At 38.4% G+C, this 20402-nt stretch overlaps 2 protein-coding genes across 2 annotated transcripts; both read right to left on the bottom strand.

The window, feature by feature from the left end:
• Positions 1-322: 322 nt before the first annotated feature.
• On the bottom strand, positions 323-2831 carry LOC118802355. Its single transcript, XM_036562874.1, has 2 exons — positions 2809-2831; positions 323-2340 (listed from the first exon to the last, which is right to left on the bottom strand). The coding sequence occupies exons 1-2, from the start codon at positions 2829-2831 to the stop codon at positions 744-746; spliced, it is 1620 nt and encodes a 539-aa protein (XP_036418767.1). The 3' UTR covers positions 323-743.
• A 3908-nt stretch (positions 2832-6739) lies between these two features.
• Positions 6740-19632, bottom strand: LOC118802354. Its single transcript, XM_036562873.1, has 3 exons — positions 19565-19632; positions 19041-19112; positions 6740-8336 (listed from the first exon to the last, which is right to left on the bottom strand). The coding sequence occupies exons 2-3, from the start codon at positions 19067-19069 to the stop codon at positions 6740-6742; spliced, it is 1626 nt and encodes a 541-aa protein (XP_036418766.1). The 5' UTR covers positions 19070-19112; positions 19565-19632.
• Between the last annotated feature and the right edge of the window lie 770 nt (positions 19633-20402).

Raw genomic sequence — 20402 nt, 5'->3', positions numbered from 1 at the left:
AACATTCAAAATCATAACTAAGAAACTACCCTGAGCACAGCTTTGATATTTTGCATGCTAAGTGAGTTGCTGTGGAATGACCCATCTGCTGTTTTTGCTTAATTCATAGTCACTACAAAGCCATTACACAGACTAAGCTTGACGACAGGACCCCCCTCAAAGAAAAAATGTTAAAAGCTAAATTACAAAAAGTACTTTTGATAATGTACAAATCACAATGTTTCTTTTGGTACAGCACACTGGATTATTCCAGAGCATGTTAGTCAGAAGAAAGAAAAAACAAATCATTAAAGTTTAAAAATGAAATATACGTACAAATAGTTCAGGTTATTACTTCAGCTACAACAGTGATCCTCTACCCAGTGAATTCATACATTTGTCTATATAACACATTGTTTGCAAGAGAACACAGCAGTTCACTGTTAATCAGGCTTTTTGATGTGAATTTTACTCTGCATATCTGCACCTCCGTGTTTTACACCTGCATGCTTCACTTGGTGTTTTAGGAATTAATACAAAAGTCTAAATATGATGATTGATATAATGTATTACTCACTCAGTGAAGTAGATATTTTATCCTGACTTACTATAAATAAGATCAGGGAGAAACATCTGAAAACAGAGAGTGACTATATAGGGTGAGCTCAGTTCAGTACAGTATAATGTCCCAATCTGATGATGGACCTCCTCATTTTCAGGCTGATGATCTTGTTTGAGTTTTAAAGAGCAGTTTTGCTTCTTTCTTATGAATACCAGAATTTCATCAGACGTCCCAACAGTCCTGGGTTTTCAGCTTCAGCTCGTGTCTTCAGTTTTTCAAGCTCCTGAACTCTTTCTGTTTTTCCTGTTTCCTTCACTTTCTCAATCAGGAAGTCCAGATGCTGAAGGGTAGACCCAGCTATAGGCTTTAAGGCGATCTCCTCCAGAGTGACCACACACTGATAACACTCTTCCACCACACTGTTTTTCTCTGTTTCATTTTCCCTTATTTCATTCTCCAGTCTGCTCATCAAACTCATTTTCTCTCCAGACTCTTTCTCGTATTTGTTCTTCAGCTCTTCTATAGTCTTCTTCACCTTCCGAGTCTTTAACTCATAGATTTTCCCCTCTTTAACATGATCCCTGTAGTCACACTTTCCAGTACAAACTGTGCACTTTCCCTCTGACATGACGCTGCACCATGAGAGATTTCTGACCCACCAGCATCCAGGAAAATGACAGTTCTCCTCACACACTCTGCAGCAAGTCGCCTCTTTGCTCAAATGCCAAAATTGAGAGTCTATAGGAACCTTTACTTTGTAGGGCTCATCAGCTTCATATTGAAAGTTATTCATGTCTTTCTTTTCTTTCTCATATTGTTCCAGAGCTGCTTTTGTCTGTTTAAGCTCATCCTTTCTGAGTTCTATCAGTGTGATTCGATCCTTTAAATTGGAGATGGCTGCTTTCAGCTGTTTGCGTTTTCTCAGCACACTTTCAGTCATCTTCAATTTTATAGGGTTAATATTATTCAGAAAAACAAAAAACTTGTTCATGGTCTCCTCGTTTTTTACCCACGGTTCTTTGCATTTGTGGTATTTTTTTTTACGGTCTGTCTCATTTTCTTCTTCCTGAAAGTCTTCACAGTGAGAGTTGTCAAAGCTGAAGTACACAGGCTCCCCATCAGGGGTCTTAGCACATTTGACTTTAGATTTAGTGATGGCTCTAAGGGCATGTTTAGGCTTATCTCTGCCGTGTGTGATGAGCAGAACAATGTTTCGCTCCACATCACTGCCAAATAAAGAGAGAATGGCATCAAACACATACAGCTGTGTCTCTGTGAGTCGCTTGGTCTCTGATGACACCACAAAACACACTGCATCAATTTCATGAACTCCATCTCTGGATCTGAATAACTCATGTAAAGTTTCAGCAATTTTAAAATCATTTTGGATGATCCCTCCTGTGCTTCCATATCCAGGTGTGTCAATGACAGTGAGAGAGAACGGACTCTCCTCAACAAACACATCATACACAGTCACTGCTGTTGTCTGAGAATCAGTTTGGTCATCTTTCGTCTCTATGATCTCACACCAGACTCTGTCTTCCCATTTCACTCCCAGCATGTAGTTGATGATGGTGTTGATGAGAGTCGACTTCCCTGTTCCTGTTTCTCCAACCAGTAATATGGTTTTATGAGGTTTACTCTTGTCTTCTTTTCCAAATCTCTCTCTCTTCAGTCTTTCTCCTTCAATTTGAGTCTTTGTGTTTAGGATGTACCTTGTGAGGGATCCTTTTATTGACTTACTGTTTTTTGTAACTTCATTTAGTTGTTTTCCTACTGAGGTGTAAATGTCCTCATTCCTACATGAAAATCAGAGGTATGGAGGTCAGAGGTAGTATAGTACAGTAGAGTACATCATTTATGTTACTACACAATATTTTCTGATTTAAGGTCATTTTATTGTGTCCATCTCTACTAGATATGTATAGTGATTGTTGTGCATGAATGCAAAAGATATGCAAAAGTTTTAGCTTTAAATTAACTGCATAAAAATCTGGTCATTGGTGTTTTGTAATTAATGGTTTTCATCAAACCTTTCATCATTTCTTCAACAGTCTATTTTTTTAAAATAGGGCTGAATAATTAATGGTTTTTATACTGAAATCACAATTATGAGGAGCTGTGATTTAACTTATATATTATTAATGCTGTATTAAATTTTAAAAGGGGCAATTTAGCCCAGTAACCATGAGCTCCCTGTAGATGAGTTTGAACAATCAGAAGCAACGTGACAGCAGTGGGATTATGGGAGCAGCACTGGACTGAACCAGGCAATGACAGCCTGCATCATGTTGTGAATTTTTACTCAATTTAAAGTGGTGAATTTTTCATTAAACATATTACCAGAATAAATTACATGAAGAAAACTGCCAACCAGTAACAGTGAAAAACAGTGTGAATAAAAAGACAGCAGTCTTTCCCATATGCCTCATCAGTATGTATTGTAAATGAATTCTAATTGTCTTACTTTTTATGTATTGCAATGGAATAGATTAATGAATACATTTAGGACAATGTACTCAGTATTCAGCCATCACTACTCTTTCAGAGTATTTTGCCTAACCCTGGTGGTCATGCACAATGTTTCTGAACTCCTGAGGAAGCAGCAGCGGTTGGCAAAGTGGTTTGTTGAATAGTCTAGACACCTTATAGAGCTTTTAATAGCAAGCTTCAACTTGTCCTACTGTTTGAGTAATAAGGAGATGTCTACTTGTTTCTCATGGTCAGCATCAGCAAGGTCCCTCTGCTTAAAGGGGACCTATTATGCTTTTGTGATTTTTCTCTTTCTTTAATGTGTTGTGTAGCTTTCTGTGCACATGAAGTACATGAAAGAGGGAGTAACTTTCTCCCACAGAAACACCTTTTTTAGCTGCCTGAAATGCCTTGTTGGAATTGCAGCCCTTTTCTCTGTTGCAAGGTGATGTCATCTCGTACTACAATCCTTATTGCTTGCCTACTGACAATCTTTGCACACCCTCAAACACAGGGAGCTAAAAAAGTAACAAATCACCACTTTGAAACGTCCTGTTCCAGTCTAGCTTGTGAAGATGGATTGGGTTTATCAACTTGTGCTACCTGACTTTCAGGATTGGGCTCAAACTGATAAGGCAGAACTGCCTTTGTAAGAATAGCTACAGTGGTGTAGGTCCTGAACTTGTAGCAGGATGCTGCTCTCACTCCTGACCAATGAAAATGGAGTGGGTGAGCTGACCAGTCAAAGCACACTGGGCTCATTAGGAGGCGGGGCTTAAAGACACAGGAGCTCTAACAGAGCATTTCAGACAGAGAGTGAATACAGGTGTGTACAGTATGAGAAAAACAATGAGTTTTAGGAAAATCGAAGCATGTAAATCTATTCTAGCAGACCCCAATAATAAAATTATGAACAATGAAAAAAGCATAATAGACCCCCTTTAAGAAAACTCCAGAAGAAGGGGACACCAAAGGTGCTGCCAAAAGTACTGTTGTATTAAATGAATATAGATAATAAGTAAATAACTTGATGGTTATAACAGCATGTTTAAATGTTTTAAATAATTATATTATAATTGTCTTGCTGGAGATGACTTTGTAGGTGTTTGGAGGTTTTTCTTAGCTAAACCTAATCAGATCCACACCTAATTTGATGTGTCATGTGCACTAATCATTTGCACTTTTCAATCAGTTGCACTATTTCTTTGTGTTTTTAGATGCATGCAAAAATTTGAGCACCTCTGGTTTGGGCAGTTTTTATGTAAGAAGAGGTAAATGCAACCTGTGCAGTAAACTATTGAAAAAAAAAAAACAACAACAATTTTTAGGCAATGTTAATGCACAGTTACACTGCAAACCCTGATAAGTCTACTGAAAATATTAGAGGTAACTCGTTGCCTCAAATAAATTGTTTTGAAACTCATTTTTTTTAAGTTTGAAATTATACATGGAGTTGAATACACAAAGTTAAAACTTAGAAGTTTACAACTCTTTCAAAAAGAGTCTTCAGAGTTACATATTCTAATAACAGTTTTGAGAAGAACTACTGACTTAGCAGCAATTTAAGTTGTTTTGTTGCAACCAAATGGACAACTCAGCAGAAACGCTAAATACTTTTGTGGTTAGGGTACCTAAAGCACATAAAGTGCATCCAAACATATATTTAACCCATATATAACTTGTGAATGCGTTGTTTATGTGAAAACATTTGAAGGAAAAATAAGAGCTAATAAACAGAAACTAAGCCGCTAGGAGTTCTGGGTGACTCTGCCCCGGCTTATCTTTTTGAGTTTGTTCTAGTCACTAAAATAAGTACATTTGAATTTTCAATCAGACAGTACAAACAACTTGCCTGGATTAAGTGATAGCAACTGATTGCAAGAAATAATAATTATACTTATTAGAATTATGATGTGCAAAAGTTTGGACATCCTTACACTTGTCTAGTTTCAGAATGAGCTCATATATTATTTGACTTGTTAGGACTGGTCAAGAATTTATCACCTGGTCAGGAAATGTTAGCTGATTAACAATTCCACAGCACAATATTTTTTGACTCTTCAAACTTGGTACTAACAGACATCTTCGTCAGGGTTGAAGAGAAGAATGATTGCATTGTTGTTTATATACACAAAGAACAGGAAGTATAATTTTCAAACAACCAATAAAATGGCTGAAACACCCATCTTCCAATCAGAACAAAGGAAGTTACAGAGTGAACCACTAGGCAGCTTACACATCTCAAACGAACAACTTTCAGCTTTTACTTAATTCTAATAAGCATTCAAAGTATAAGAAAAGAGAACTTTTAATATCGGCATGACATCAAAGGGCAAACAAAGACAAGTTACTGCAGGGAAAAAAAAACACTACAGAAACTCTTTAATTATAAACTCCTCATTTGTCCCTTCAGGAGTAAACTTTTAAGACAAAAAATACAAAAGGCTTCCCTCTTTTTTCTAATGTGGTCAGGGTTCCCTCTTCTATCTGTAGGGTGAGATAATAATAATAATAATGATAATAAAATTAAGAAATAGGATGACCATCTTCCTTAAAATGTCTTGCTACTGAGTTAGTTAGACCATTTCTAACATCAGAACTCCTCTGATACAGTCTTTAAGATACTGAGATGTTTCTCCAACATAAACTTCTTCACATGTGCACTGTACATGTGTGTATATATATATATATATATATATATATATATATATATTATATATATATATATATATATATATATGAATTGAATTTCTTGAATTTTACCTCTGAGAAAATGTATTGGTGTTTCTTTGGGAAGGCAAGCTCTGACCACTTTATTTTTATATTACTAGCTTTTTTAAAAGTGGAAAGTGGTAAATCTTTAAATGTGTTTTATAAAACTGGATCACTCTGAAAGACACACCACTGTTTCAATATTACACCTCTGATATTCATAGTTCTAAAAGTATAGGTAGTGCGGTACATCAAACCTGGATTTTTTTTTGGATTTTTTTACTGGATGTAAACACATTTGTTTTACTGGATGTAAACACATTTTCTGAGTTTTACTTTGTACCTCTTTTCTGCATCTACAAGCCAACCTTCTCTATATTTTCTCTCTCTAAATTTAGTCATCATATCATTTCTACCTTTTTAACAATCTTCCTCTTTTCACAGATTTTTTTAAGTCTGGTAAATTGACTAGTGGCTAAGCTCTTCTTAAGAGATATGGGGTGAAAACTTTGAGCATGTAAAGGAGTATTTCTGTCTGTAGGTTTGGTGTATAGAGATGAAGTATGGCTCGTTCCCTTCTTTTTGACATATACGTCAAGAAAATCATTAAAGTGTGAGACGCTACACTGTGAATTCCTTCCTTTGTCTACATAGCATATTTTCTGCAAGAACTAACACATAACAGTTCACAGTTAAACAGGCTTTTTCATGGGAATGTTACTCTGAATATCTGCATCTCTGTGTTTAATATCTTTATGCTTCACTTGGTGTTTTAGGAATTAATACAAAAGTCTAAATATGATGATTAATATAACGTATTACTCACTCAGTGAAGTAGATATTTTATCCTGACTTACTATAAATAAGATCAGGGAGAAACATCTGAAAACAGAGAGTGACTATATAGGGTGAGCTCAGTTCAGTACAGTATAATGTCCCATTCTGATGATGGACCTCCTCATTTTTCAGGCTGATGATCTTGTTTGAGTTTTAAAGAGCAGTTTTGCTTCTTTCTTATGAATACCAGAATTGCATCAGACGTCCCAACAGTCCTGGGTTTTCAGCTTCAGCTTGTGTCTTCAGTTTTTCAAGCTCCTGAACTCTTTCTGTTTTTCCTGTTTCCTTCACTTTCTCAATCAGGAAGTCCAGATGCTGAAGGGTAGACCCAGATGTAGGCTTTAAGGCAATCTCCTCCATAGTGACCACACACTGATAACACTCTTCCACCAGCCTGGCTTTCTCTGTTTCATTTTCCCTTATTTCATACTCCAGTCTGCTCATCAAACTCATTTTCTCTCCAGACTCTTTCTCGTATTTGTTCTTCAGCTCTTCTATAGTCTTCTTCACCTTCCGAGTCTTTAACTCATAGATTTTCCCCTCTTTAACATGATCCCTGTAGTCACACTTTCCAGTACAAACTGTGCACTTTCCCTCTGACATGACGCTGCACCATGAGAGATTTCTGACCCACCAGCATCCAGGATAATGACAGTTCTCCTCACACACTCTGCAGCAAGTTGCCTCTTTGCTCAAATGCCAAAATTGAGAGTCTATAGGAACCTTTACTTTGTAGGGCTTATCAACTTCATATTGAAAGTTATTCATGTCTTTCTTTTCTTTCTCATATTGTTCCAGAGCTGCTTTTGTCTGTTTAAGCTCATCCTTTCTGAGTTCTATCAGTGTGATTCGATCCTTTAAATTGGAGATGGCTGCTTTCAGCTGTTTGCGTTTTCTCAGCACACTTTCAGTCATCTTCACATTTATAGGGTTAATATTATTCAGAAAAACAAAAAACTTGTTCATGGTCTCCTCGTTGTTTACCCATGGTTCTTTGCATTTGTGGTATTCTGTTTCATAGTCTGTCTCGTCTTCTTCTTCCTGAACGTCTGCACAGTGAGAGTTGTCAAAGCTGAAGTACACAGGCTCCCCATCAGGGGTCTTAGCACATTTGACTTTAGATTTAGTGATGGCTCTAAGGGTGTTTGTTGGCTTTTGTGTGCCGTGTGTGATGAGCACAACAATGTTTCTGTCCATATCAAAGCCAAATAAAGAGAAAATGGCATCAAAAACATACAGCTGTGTCTCTGTGAGTCGCTTGGTCTCTGATGACACCACAAAACACACTGCATCAATTTCATGAACTCCATCTCTGGATCTGAATAACTCATGTAAGGGTTCAGCAATTTTAAAATCATTTTGGATGATCCCTCCTGTGCTTCCATATCCAGGTGTGTCAATGACAGTGAGAGAGAACGGACTCTCCTCAACAAACACATCATACACAGTCACTGCTTTCGTCTGAGATTTAGTCTGGTTTTCTTTCGTCTCTATGATCTCACACCAGATTCTGTCTTCCCATTTAACTCCCAGCATGTAGTTGATGATGGTGTTGATGAGAGTCGACTTCCCTGTTCCTGTTTCTCCAACCAGTAATATGGTTTTATGAGGTTTACTCTTGTCTTCTTTTCCAAATCTCTCTCTCTTCAGTCTTTCTCCTTCAATTTGAGTCTTTGTGTTTAGGATGTATCTTGTGAGGGATCCTTTTATTGACTTACTGTTTTTTGTAACTTCATTTAGTTGTTTTCCTACTGAGGTGTAAATGTCCTCATTCCTACATGAAAATCAGAGGTATGGAGGTCAGAGGTAGTATAGTACAGTAGAGTACATCATTTATGTTACTACACAATATTTTCTGATTTAAGGTCATTTTATTGTGTCCATCTCTACTAGATATGTATAGTGATTGTTGTGCATGAATGCAAAAGATATACAAAAGTTTTAGCTTTAAATTAACTGCATAAAAATCTGGTCATTGGTGTTTTGTAATTAATGGTTTTCATCAAACCTTTCATCATTTCTTCAACAGTCTATTTTTTTAAAATAGGGCTGAATAATTAATGGTTTTTATACTGAAATCACAATTATGAGGAGCTGTGATTTAACTTATATATTATTAATGCTGTATTAAATTTTAAAAGGGGCAATTTAGCCCAGTAACCATGAGCTCCCTGTAGATGAGTTTGAACAATCAGAAGCAACGTGACAGCAGTGGGATTATGGGAGCAGCACTGGACTGAACCAGGCAATGACAGCCTGCATCATGTTGTGAATTTTTAATAGCAAGCTTTAACTTGTCCTACTGTTTGAGTAATAAGGAGATGTCTACTTGTTTCTCATGGTCAGCATCAGCAAGGTCCCTCTGCTTAAAGGGGACCTATTATGCTTTTGTGATTTTTCTCTTTCTTTAATGTGTTGTGTAGCTTTCTGTGCACATGAAGTACATGAAAGAGGGAGTAACTTTCTCCCACAGAAACACCTTTTTTAGCTGCCTGAAATGCCTTGTTGGAATTGCAGCCCTTTTCTCTGTTGCAAGGTGATGTCATCTCGTACTACAATCCTTATTGCTTGCCTACTGACAATCTTTGCACACCCTCAAACACAGGGAGCTAAAAAAGTAACAAATCACCACTTTGAAACGTCCTGTTCCAGTCTAGCTTGTGAAGATGGATTGGGTTTAGCAACTTGTGCTACCTGACTTTCAGGATTGGGCTCAAACTGATAAGGCAGAACTGCCTTTGTAAGAGTAGCTACAGTGGTGTAGGTCCTGAACTTGTAGCAGGATGCTGCTCTCACTCCTGACCAATGAAAATGGAGTGGGTGAGCTGACCAGTCAAAGCACACTGGGCTCATTAGAAGGCGGGGCTTAAAGACACAGGAGCTCTAACAGAGCATTTCAGAGAGTGAATACAGGTGTGTACAGTATGAGAAAAACAATGAGTTTTAGGAAAATCGAAGCATGTAAATCTATTCTAGCAGACCCCAATAATAAAATTATGAACAATGAAAAAAGCATAATAGACCCCCTTTAAGAAAACTCCAGAAGTATTAAGTATTAATAGTGCTAATCATAATAATAGTTATAGCAGTGTTCATTATCAGTTCAGCAGCCTATATGTACAGGTTTTTATGTTTAACCAGCAACACCAAGAGTGGCCCATAGGTGATACACCATATATGGGTGTAGTTTTCCTAGTTACAATGAGTGTCTCATCTAACAGAATCTCCACTGAGAACTGTCATGAAGATGATTTCAGTATGAATTTGCCTAATCATATTTTTCTCATACGTTTATATTGTAGCAACACTGCTACTGTCTGGTTCAGCCATGGATGCGCGGAGGCCCAAGAGACACACAGTATGAGAGACATAAATCTTGTAAATAGTTTTGACTGTGTGGACATTATGTGTGCAGCAGGATTGGTTGTGTCGTTCTGTGGTTGGGGCACAGGCCTGGATCATTTGTTTAAGAAAGAGTGCTTTTGAATGTTCCAACCAAGCTGCATATTCTGGGGCTTGTTGTATACAAAAGTAAAATAAGGTTATGTAAGTGGTTGTAGAACCAAGCCAATATTTCTGTTAAGTATGATAGCTTAATGTAAAGTTAAATTATTCAACATTTAGTTGTTGTATTTGTTTTTATTTGTTTGTTTAAAAGAAAGGTTACTGTGTTGATCTGATTGCTGTCAGCAGTGCAGTCATCATCCATATTCCAATACACTATTGTGGTAACAATAAAACCAAATCAAGATTACACCCACATTAGCAAGAACACAGGGTAAACATGAACCCAACAACCAATGCAACACTTCCACATAAAGCATGTGTTTCTCTGTTGACACAGCATTTACCACTTTGAAGACGGCATCATTTAAAATTGGACAGCTGTAAGATGTACATAGCAAAGATGAAGAAAACAATGCCAGCAAACTTAAAACCCCAAGCCATCAACCATCCTATGCTGAAGCATTCTGCCACAATGGGTGTGAATTTTTTTTTGTCATTTATATCTCACCTTTGAAGACAGCTTGCAGATCACTGCATTCAATGACTCAACCACTGTAAGACATAGGAAGGGGGGGGGGGTGCAATCTTTCAAAACAAATCTTTTTTTGCCTATAATTAGCACAATACATATTATTATATTATTTTAAATGATATAGTTATGTTAACAATTATATATTGAGGGGGACAACTCTGTTTTTCCCTTGAAGGAGGGGGAGTCAGGGTTAGACTTACCCAAACTGGGCAATGGGCTGTACTACCAAACTCTCTCCCCAACTCTTCTCTCTTTCTCTCTCTCTCTCACTCTCTCTGTCTTGAAATCTGTCTGGGACCACAATCATTTGACAGAACTAGAAAACACTGGACCCAGATCAATGATCATCATATGTCAAAGGTCTTGTATTTCAAACTCTGTGTTCTCTCTACAAAGAATAAAATAACAAAAGAATAAAGTCAAGTAGCTTCTCCCGTGTCAGAATTAGACAAAAGTAGACGGGGGACAGTTAGACTGCTTTTTTCTAATAGACAAAAACAATGTACAGCTCTACCTCTGAAACTCTCCCTGTCAAGAGGAATAATCTGTCATAAATATTGGTGTAAACATTAAAAAATGAGCTTCAGTGCTTGTATATTTATATTTAACATATATCTAAATTTTTTTCAGTTTTTTTTCGGTCCAGTGTATCCTGGATTTTAGTTTCGGTTTTGGCCAAGCGTTTTCATATTGGTGCTTCACTATTACAAACCCAGCTCCAAAAAGCTGGGACAGCATGTGGAATGCCAGTAAAGACAAAAATCAGCAATTAGTGAATTCTGTTTGAGCTGTATTAAATTTCAAACAGTCCAAAAACACAACATTTGATGTTTTACCTAATGAAGTTGTTTTTTTGTGTAGATATACCCTCATTCTAAACGAAGGCATATGATGTTTCATGTGTTCCAAAAAGTTGGGACAGGAGGATGTTTGCCACTGTGTTACATAAGTAGTTTAATAACCATCTGAGGACTCAAGACACTGATTGATCAAGGTTTGAAAGTGAAATTTTTTGTCATTCTTCAGTTATTAAAGTCTTCATCTGTTTGGTGTGTTTTGAAGCTTTGAGAATATATATATATATATATATATATATATATATATATATATATATATATATATTATATAACAAATGCTTTTAACTGGTGTATGTTCTATATTCTCTGTAATTTGACTTTATTCTGCCTTCGTTATAGTAGATTGACCCGTTCAGTCTAGATCTAGCAATAAATTTTAACTGCTGAACAAGAGCAGAATTTATGAGCTTTCAATCTTTGCTCCTATGAAGAATTAATTGTTGTCACTCTTCATCACATTGCTTAATGTGGCCGAATATTATTTTAGTTAGTAAGTTAAGTAACTAAGCAAAAATCTAATTACATGATTATATATTGTATTTTACTTAATGGAGAATTCCATTCATCTTTAAGATGTAAACAAAGTCATTCAGAGTGGTTTGATGTATAATACTTTGTTCTATCGAAACTTTCCAAGTCAGACTTGTTCACATTGTTGGTGATACTGGTTTTTGGACAAGGCCAAAAACCAGTATTTGCTGGCCATGATCTTTGGGCCCTCAGGTGGTACTGCATTAAAAACAGACATGATTCTGCAGTGGAAATCACTGCATGGGCTCTGAAACACTTCTGAAAAACACTGTTTGTGAAGACAGTTTGTTGCTGCATCCACAAATGCAAGTTAAAACTCTAAAACGCAAAGAAGAAACTATATATAAACAGGATCCAGAAATGCTGCCACCTTCTCTGAGCCCAAGCTCATTTACAATAGACTGAGGTGAAGTGGAAAAGTGTCCTGTGGTCTGGCGAATCAACATTTGAAATTCCTTTTGGAAATCATGGACACTGTGTCCTCCGGGAGAAAGACCACTCAGCTTGTTAACAATGCACAGTTCAAAAGCCAGTATTCATGATGGAATAGGGGTGCATTAGTGTACATGGTGTGGGTGACGTGCACATCTGTGAAGGCACCATTAATGCTGAACGATATATACATGTTTTGGCAACATATGCTGCCATCCAGATGACGTCTTTTCAGGGAAGGCCTTGTTTATTTCAGCAAGACAATGCTAAACCACATTCTGAATGTATTAAAACATCATGGCTCCATAATCAAATCAAATCACGTTTATTGTCACATCACATTTACACAGGTGGAAAGTGAGTGAAAATCTTAGGTGCATAGCCCCCCTTATAGAATTTAAATACAAACATATATATATATATTTATATATACATATATATACATATATATATATATATATATATATATATATATATATATAAAAGAAGAAAAAAGAAATATATATATACACTGACTCTGAATACACACATATACACTAGTATTGCACTGGTACAGGTGTACAGTAATAAGTTACGAAATAAAATTATGAAATGCATTGTTATATACATTTACATATGTGCAGTTAGTCTGAGGTAGGTAAATAAATGAGATGCAGGGACTCAGGGGATAGAATATCGACATAGGAATCTTCCAGATTATGTAAGATATGGATAGAAGATGTACAAGACGTCAATCTATATGTTTAAGTACATATTTGCTAGATTGAAGGTGCAGAAGATCAGAGTGAGTCTGATGAGATGTGGATGAGGTGTAGATTGTCCATGGAGATGATGACTCAGAGGTGCAGTGACAGGCCTATAGACCCGTACACCAGCACTACTGGCTGTTCAGCGGCCTGATGGCCCGGGGGAAGAAACTATCTTGGAACCGGCTGGTTCCCGATTTTATGCTTCTGTACCACCTCCCGCTCGGCAGCTGTGAGAACAGACAGTGGCTTGGGTGGGTGGAGTCCTTTAGAATCCTCCTGGTCTTCCTCAGACAGCGGCTGGTGTATAAGTCCAGGAGGTTTGGGAGCTGGACCCCGGTGATGTGCTGGGCTGTCCGCACCACCCTCTGCAGAGCTTTCCGCTCAATGGCAGTGCCTTTTCCATACCAGGTGGTGATGGAGCCTGTTAGAACGCTCTCCACAGTACCTGAGTAAAATGTTTTGAGGATGTGGGGGTTCATGCCAAACCTCTTCAGCCTCCTGGGGTAGAAGAGGCACTGTTGTGCCTTTTTTACCACCCGAGTGGTGTGTTCGCTCCATGTCAGTTCCTCTGTGATGTGAACACTGGGGAACTTTAAGCTGCTGACCCTCTCTACAGTGGCTCAGTTAATGGTGATGGGGGTGTGCACTTTCTCTTGCTTCCTGAAGTCCACTATGAGCTCCTTGGTCTTGTTGACATTGAGAGAGAGGTTGTTCTCCAGGCACCAGAGTGTCAGAAAACTGACCTTCTCTCTGTAGACCTCCTCGTTGTCATTGGAGATCAGGCCCATAATTGTGGTGTCATCTGCAAATTTGATGATGACATTGGAGCTGTGTCTGCCTGAGCAGTCGTGCGTGTACAGAGAGTACAAGAGAGGGCTGAGCTCCAGTGTTAAGGGTCAGTGAGGAGGAGGTGATGCTGCCCATCCGTACCACCTGGTGTTGGCCCGTCAGGAAGTTCAAGATCCAGCTGCACAGAGAACTATTCAGACCCAGATCCCGAAGCTTAATGTTGAGCCTTGAGGGCACGATGGTGTTGAATGCTGAGCTGCAGTCCACAAACAGCATTCTCACATACATGTTCTTTGTGTCCAGATGGGAGAGTGTGTGTGTGTGTGTGTGTGCGCGTGTTCGGCTGTAAGTACGCTGGCGCAATATGGCTGCCGCTTTGCAACGGTTTTCTGTTAGCTTTGTATTGTTTGTGTGTTTGTTTTGATGTTTGTCTGAGAAGTTTGCCATCATATCCACTGAGATAGTGGCTGAGAGCGGTTTTCCAACTGTGACTCATGGGCTTATTGGACTGGCTGTTTGGGTGATGCTGCATCGCGGCTATTATGCGGCCTGGTCCGACCGCTTGGGTGATGCTGCTGTGCGACTGTGGGGCTCTCTGGACTGGGGACCTGATCGACGTGACATCGCATGAGCTGGGCTGGCTGCTTAGTTGACACTGCACTACAGCCGTGAGGCTGCCTGGACCGGTAGTGTTCGGCTGCATGAGCAGCGCTATGCCGCAGCCACGAAGCCTCTCGGGCCGGCTGCTTGGGTAACGCTGCATTGCAGCTATGAGGCTGCATGGACTGGTGGTGTTTGACTGCAGGAAAATGCTACCCCTTTGTGGTGAAGGACATCTTCGGCCTTCCCCTTTGTGGTGAAGGACATCTTTGGCTTCCCGGTCCGGCCTCCTGTGTGATGAACCGTTGTTGCAGCGTGAGACTTTTGTGAGAAATTTGTTCTGCTAGCTGTGGGAACTGTGGTGTGTGTGTGTGTGTGTGTGTTCTGTGTTATGTATTGTTGATTATGTATTGATTGTAAAGCGTCCTTGAGCATGGGAAAGGCGCTATATAAATAAAAGTGATGATGATGATGATGATGAGAGGGCAGTGTGTAGAGTCAGGGCTATTGTGTCATCAGTGGATCTGTTCTGTCTGTAAGCAAGCTGCAGTGGTCCAGAGTGGCAGGTAGTGAGGAGCAGATAAAGTCTCTGACCAGCTTCTCAAAGCACTTGCTTATGATGGAGGTCAAAGCAACCGGGCGCCAGTCATTTAGAGTATTAACCCTGGCTGATTTTGGAACTGGCACAATGGTAGCCAGTTTGAAGCATGCAGGAACAATTGAGAGTGAGAGAGAGAGGTTAAAAATGTCTATAAACACTCCTGCCAGCTTGCCTCAAAACGGGCATAGAAAGCATTCAGCTCATCTGGAAGCGCAGCGCTGATGTTATTCACAGAACGAGCTTCTCTCTTAAAGTTCCTTATTGTGTTTAGCCCCTCCCAGTGGCTTCTTGTGTTGGCGGTGTTGAACTGTGACTCCACTTTAGCCCTGTACTCATGTTTGGCTGCTCTTATGGTCTTTTGATTGGGGTAAACACGAACTGTTTTTGTGTGCGCACAACATCCTCTATGCACTTTTTGATGAACCCGGTAACAGAGTCTGCATATTCGTCAATGTTATTGTTTGACGCCTCTCTGAACATCTCCCTGTCTTTTTCATCAAAACAGTCCTGAAGCACTGAATCTGATTGGTCCGACCAGGGGTGGATCTCTCTGATGGTGGACGGTACCCTTTTCAGCTTCTGTCTATAGGTGGGCAGGAGCAGATTGGAGAGATGATCCGATTTGCCAAACGGAGGTCGGGAGAGGGCTTTGTATGCCTCACGGAAGGGGGAGTAGCAGTGGTCCAGCATGCGTGATTTTCGTGTGCTGCATGAGATGTGTTAGAAGTACTTTGGAGCGACTTCCCTAAAGTTTACTTTGTTGAGGTCCCCAACAACAATGGAGGTGGCCTCCGGGTGTGCAGTCTCCTGCCTATTAACAGCCTCATACAGTTTCCAGAGCGCCAGGTCTGTATCAGCCTGTGGTGGGATCTACACGGCGGTGGCAATGACCCCTGAAATCTTTCTCGGCAGCCACAGCGGTCTGCACGAGATGATTAGATATTCCAGGTCTGAGGAGCAGAAAGAATCGATGAAGTGTACATTCCTCTGATCACACCAAGCATTGTTGATCATAAAACATACACTTCCCCCTTTACTCTTCCCAGAGAGTCCTTTGTTCTGTCCTTGCGGTGCACAGAGAAGCCTGCGGGCTCAATGGCCTCGCTGGGAATCTCTGCTGATAGCCAAGTCTCTGTGAGGCACATTATAAAGCAGTCCCATGTTTCTGGAAAGCTGGAAAGAGATTCGTGCCCTGAGTTCATTGATTTTGTTGTTCAGGGACTGCACGTTTGCCAGTAGTATGCTGGGGAGTGGGGGGCGATAAGAACGGCGTCTGAGCCTGACCAGATCGCCGGCTCTCCTACCCCTTTTCCCACATCTGCGGCGTTTCCTTGGCCAGTTGGCCCAGATGAATGGGGTCTCTTTGAGGTTCCCAAACAATGGATCTGCGTTCAGGAACTCAAAGTCCCGTTTTCGGTGAGTGATCGTCGATCTCATTTCCAAAAGTGTTTGTCTGTCATAAACGAAGGTGCTGGCAACATTTAGTGCAAAAGTAGTTACAAATAAAAACAAAATTAACAAAAAACGAACAGAAGTGAAGGGAGCTCGCAACACGGCAGCCATGTTTGGCGCCATCTTGAATCAAATAGTATTAAAAGATTCTGGGTGCTTAACTGGCCTGCATGCAGTCCAGACATGTCACCACTGAAAACATTTGGCGCATTATGAAATGAAAAATATGACAAAGGAAACCCTGATCTGTTGAACAGCTGAAATCCTCTATCAAACAAGAATAGGAAAACATTTCACTTTTAAAACTACAGCAATTAGTCTCCTCAGTTCCCAAACGCTTACATAGTGTTGTTAAAAGAAGAGGTGATGAAACACAGTGGTAAACATGCTCCTGTCCCACCTTTTTTGAGATGTGCTGCTGGCATCAAATTCAAAATGGGCATATATTTAAAAAAAGTTTTATCATTTGATTTCTTGTCTTTGCAGTATTTTCAATGAAATATAGGGTTTAAATGATTTGCACATCATTGGACTTTGTTTTTATTTACGTTTTGCACAGCATCCCAACTTTTTTGGAAATGGGATTATAAAATGATTTTGTTTACAACTTAATGATTGAATTATGCAGAAATTTAAAAATGAGCTGGAACTCACCTTTAAGTTGATGGTTTTATATTAAATTGATTCATGTAATGTTGAAACAGAAAATATTTGAGAATGGCAAAAGTCTGATGTAGGTGTTTTTAGTAATACTTGATGTTTGAGAATTTCATAGGGTGTCTGTAAAGAAATTTAAAAATGTCTGTATTCCCAAAAAACAGCAAAGAGCACAATCTAGCCTGTGGATAGAGGCGCTGTCAGACCGGTCTCTACCACCAGAGGGAGGCAAACAGCACCCTCCTAAGGAAGCAGTCACCTGCTGTCATTACCACCTGGGGTTGGCTCTGCTTTAGGAGAGCTTTCCTGGCACTGAGTGATTAGACTGGGTTCATTTTGCCTTGTCCCATGTGTCTCTTATCTAAGCTGGCTTAAAAATGAACAAACAACCAAACAAACAAAAAAAAACCTCTTAGAGATAGGTTATTGTGGAGGAGGGGTTGGAGTACAATAATGTTGTAGTGCATGTTGGGGACTGTAGTGCAGCGCATTGTGAAACAGGCTAATATTAATAGAAAATTAAATTAACTTTTCGAGTTTGATAGGACTGCATTTGATACATGGGTTTTAGACAAATATGTTGCTCTTGTTGGAAGAAAACCTCATATCTCCAAAATGATAGCTTTACAGGAAAAAGAAAAAACCTACTTTACTTTTAATGTAAATCAATAGGAACTTTTTTGGGCCATTTCTTTCCATTGTTTGTCAAATTTACACACAATGTAAACAGCAACAGGCATTTTCAAATTATGTCAAAAACTGAAAAACTCCATATTAATGCCAATGGTTTTGGAATGGGATGTCCAACAATCTCATTTAGGTGTGAGTCAGGTGTCCACATACTTTTGGCTTATAGTGTATCTTTCTCAGGCATTATGTCCCATAAATTTCTGCAGTGCAAACTACTACAAACATGCAACAGAGCCAGTTTGAAGGGCTGCAAGACACTTTGCTTTTAAATGTGTGCTGACACCATCTGTTGTAAGAAGTATTGTTTACTTCATAAATTGGCTGTGAATGATGCTCCATTGATGAACCAGTGTTCTTTTGATGAATATAAGGCTATAGAATTATAAGGTTAAGGTTTATATTATATATTTATGTTTTGTCTAATGCTATTAGCATATCAGTCTTTCTCATGTTAATTTCAGTATTTAAGGAAAAGGATTTACAAAACAATCCTACATTTTGATGCAGTTAGCAAACTAATTAACTTGAAAACCATAAACAGTAAAAACACAAAATACAATTGAGCATGTGTATATTTTCTAAGTACAGTTCTGTACATTTATACTGTCAGTGAACTTTCATATCTCTGCTGATATGGTTATAAGTGTTCAGAGATTTATGCTGCTTCTCAAATTAACAATTTCCTTTGTTTTTTTCTTCTTTTTGAAGTTAATTTTATCACTCTCTAAGTTCTTATTACTTTATACTTTATTAATTTTGGCAGTTAAAATAAACTAGCAATTGCACTGTTTCATCTGATTCTTTTCATGTAAGATTTGTGATAGACCACCAGTACAGACTTGAACCTTGATTTTTAGAAAATAATCACAATTTAAAGCACAATACTGGTAGAAAAATTACAATTATATTTTTCGCCCAAATCATTCACCACTGCTTTCAAACTTTGTTTTTGTTGTTGTTGAAATGGATGTTTATGGCATTTGTAATTTGCATCTTCTGAACTGTTTGCTTTTCCATTTGTTGATTTATAATAAAGTTGAAGCTATGATGTGGAAAGTTCTATCAAATGGTAATGTCTTACCCATGAAAGGAATCTTGACAATCTGCCATGACTGCTGTCCAGTTGAGAGAAGCAACTCAAATGGTCTTGATTCTATGAGAAACATGAGAAAAGATTTTGCTTTGAATTAGTCTATTAGAATTGTACACTCAAGCACACAAAATATTCACAAACACTATATTTATTAGTTTTAATCTGAGGATGGCTAAACACCACTTCCAGTCACTTTCTTTTTGGTAGTACAACCTCATAATAACCCAAGTAACATGCTCAACGTTTTGTTTACCTACACTGGATATACTTTTAATCTTTCACAGAATAGAGCCTCAGTTACACAAGAAATGAAATAAAATGTACTTTCAAAGCCAATGTACAGTCCATTAAAGATAGATCAAGTTTAAATAGCAAACATTTACAGACCAGAGCTTAAAGTTTTGTACAACATTGAACTTGTAATGCAGTAAGTTCATAAAATGGAAGTATATTAATAGTATATCATGAGCCTATGCATTTGAAAGAAAATTTGGAAGAAATAAATTACCTACCTTCTGATGTGATGATTCTGCTTTTTTGTGCTGGAATAACAAAGTTGCTGCTTGTACATTGAACACACCCACTGTAATATCAGATGATCTACAGGAAGCCACTTTTGGCATTTTAACCACAGCTGCCAACTATGACTTGAATACACAGTTTTTCATTCACACTGTCTAAATAAACCTGTATAAATTTGGCTCAGATATACTCAGCCCTATTTATTTCCATGTAAAAAAAATTACAGTATGTGTCATCTACCCATATTTTCTTGAACTACATTAATGAATTTAAGATCAGCTTCAGAAATGGCAGTAAAATTTAGACCAGAGCACTTAGCTATTGTTTAATTAGCTAAGTTATGCTAATGGACTAAAAATGCAATGTTACCAGGTAAACCTTTTTTAAATATGTCATATTTTTATCTTGCCATTGATTATGCCACAATTTCATTGCATTTTACAAGCATAGTCTGTGAATTACTTTAATAGATTCTCACATTTATGTCACCGGTATATAGTATGTTAGCCTATAGTATGTGCTCTGCATACATGAAAAAGTCACCCAAAGTTACCATAGCATTTTGTATACAGATGAGTTAAGTTTACAAGTTTACACAGCAAAAAGGGTTCTATATAGTACCAGTACCGAAACCAATTTTGGTGCTATATAGAACCCTTTTCCAAAAGGTTCTATATAGAACCATCTACAGCACATACTCCAGCAGCACTCACTGAAAACAAATCAAATTTAATTACCTTAAAATACCGCCCCCCCCCCGATTTGGCCAGTGATCAATCTGGGTAGTGGTTACATTCACTTATGTCTGTTAAATAGCTAAATGACTGA

The sequence above is a fragment of the Colossoma macropomum genome, unplaced genomic scaffold (assembly GCF_904425465.1).
Source record: "Colossoma macropomum unplaced genomic scaffold, Colossoma_macropomum, whole genome shotgun sequence".
NCBI lineage: Eukaryota > Metazoa > Chordata > Actinopteri > Characiformes > Serrasalmidae > Colossoma > Colossoma macropomum.
This window is presented reverse-complemented; position numbering and strand designations above follow the sequence as displayed.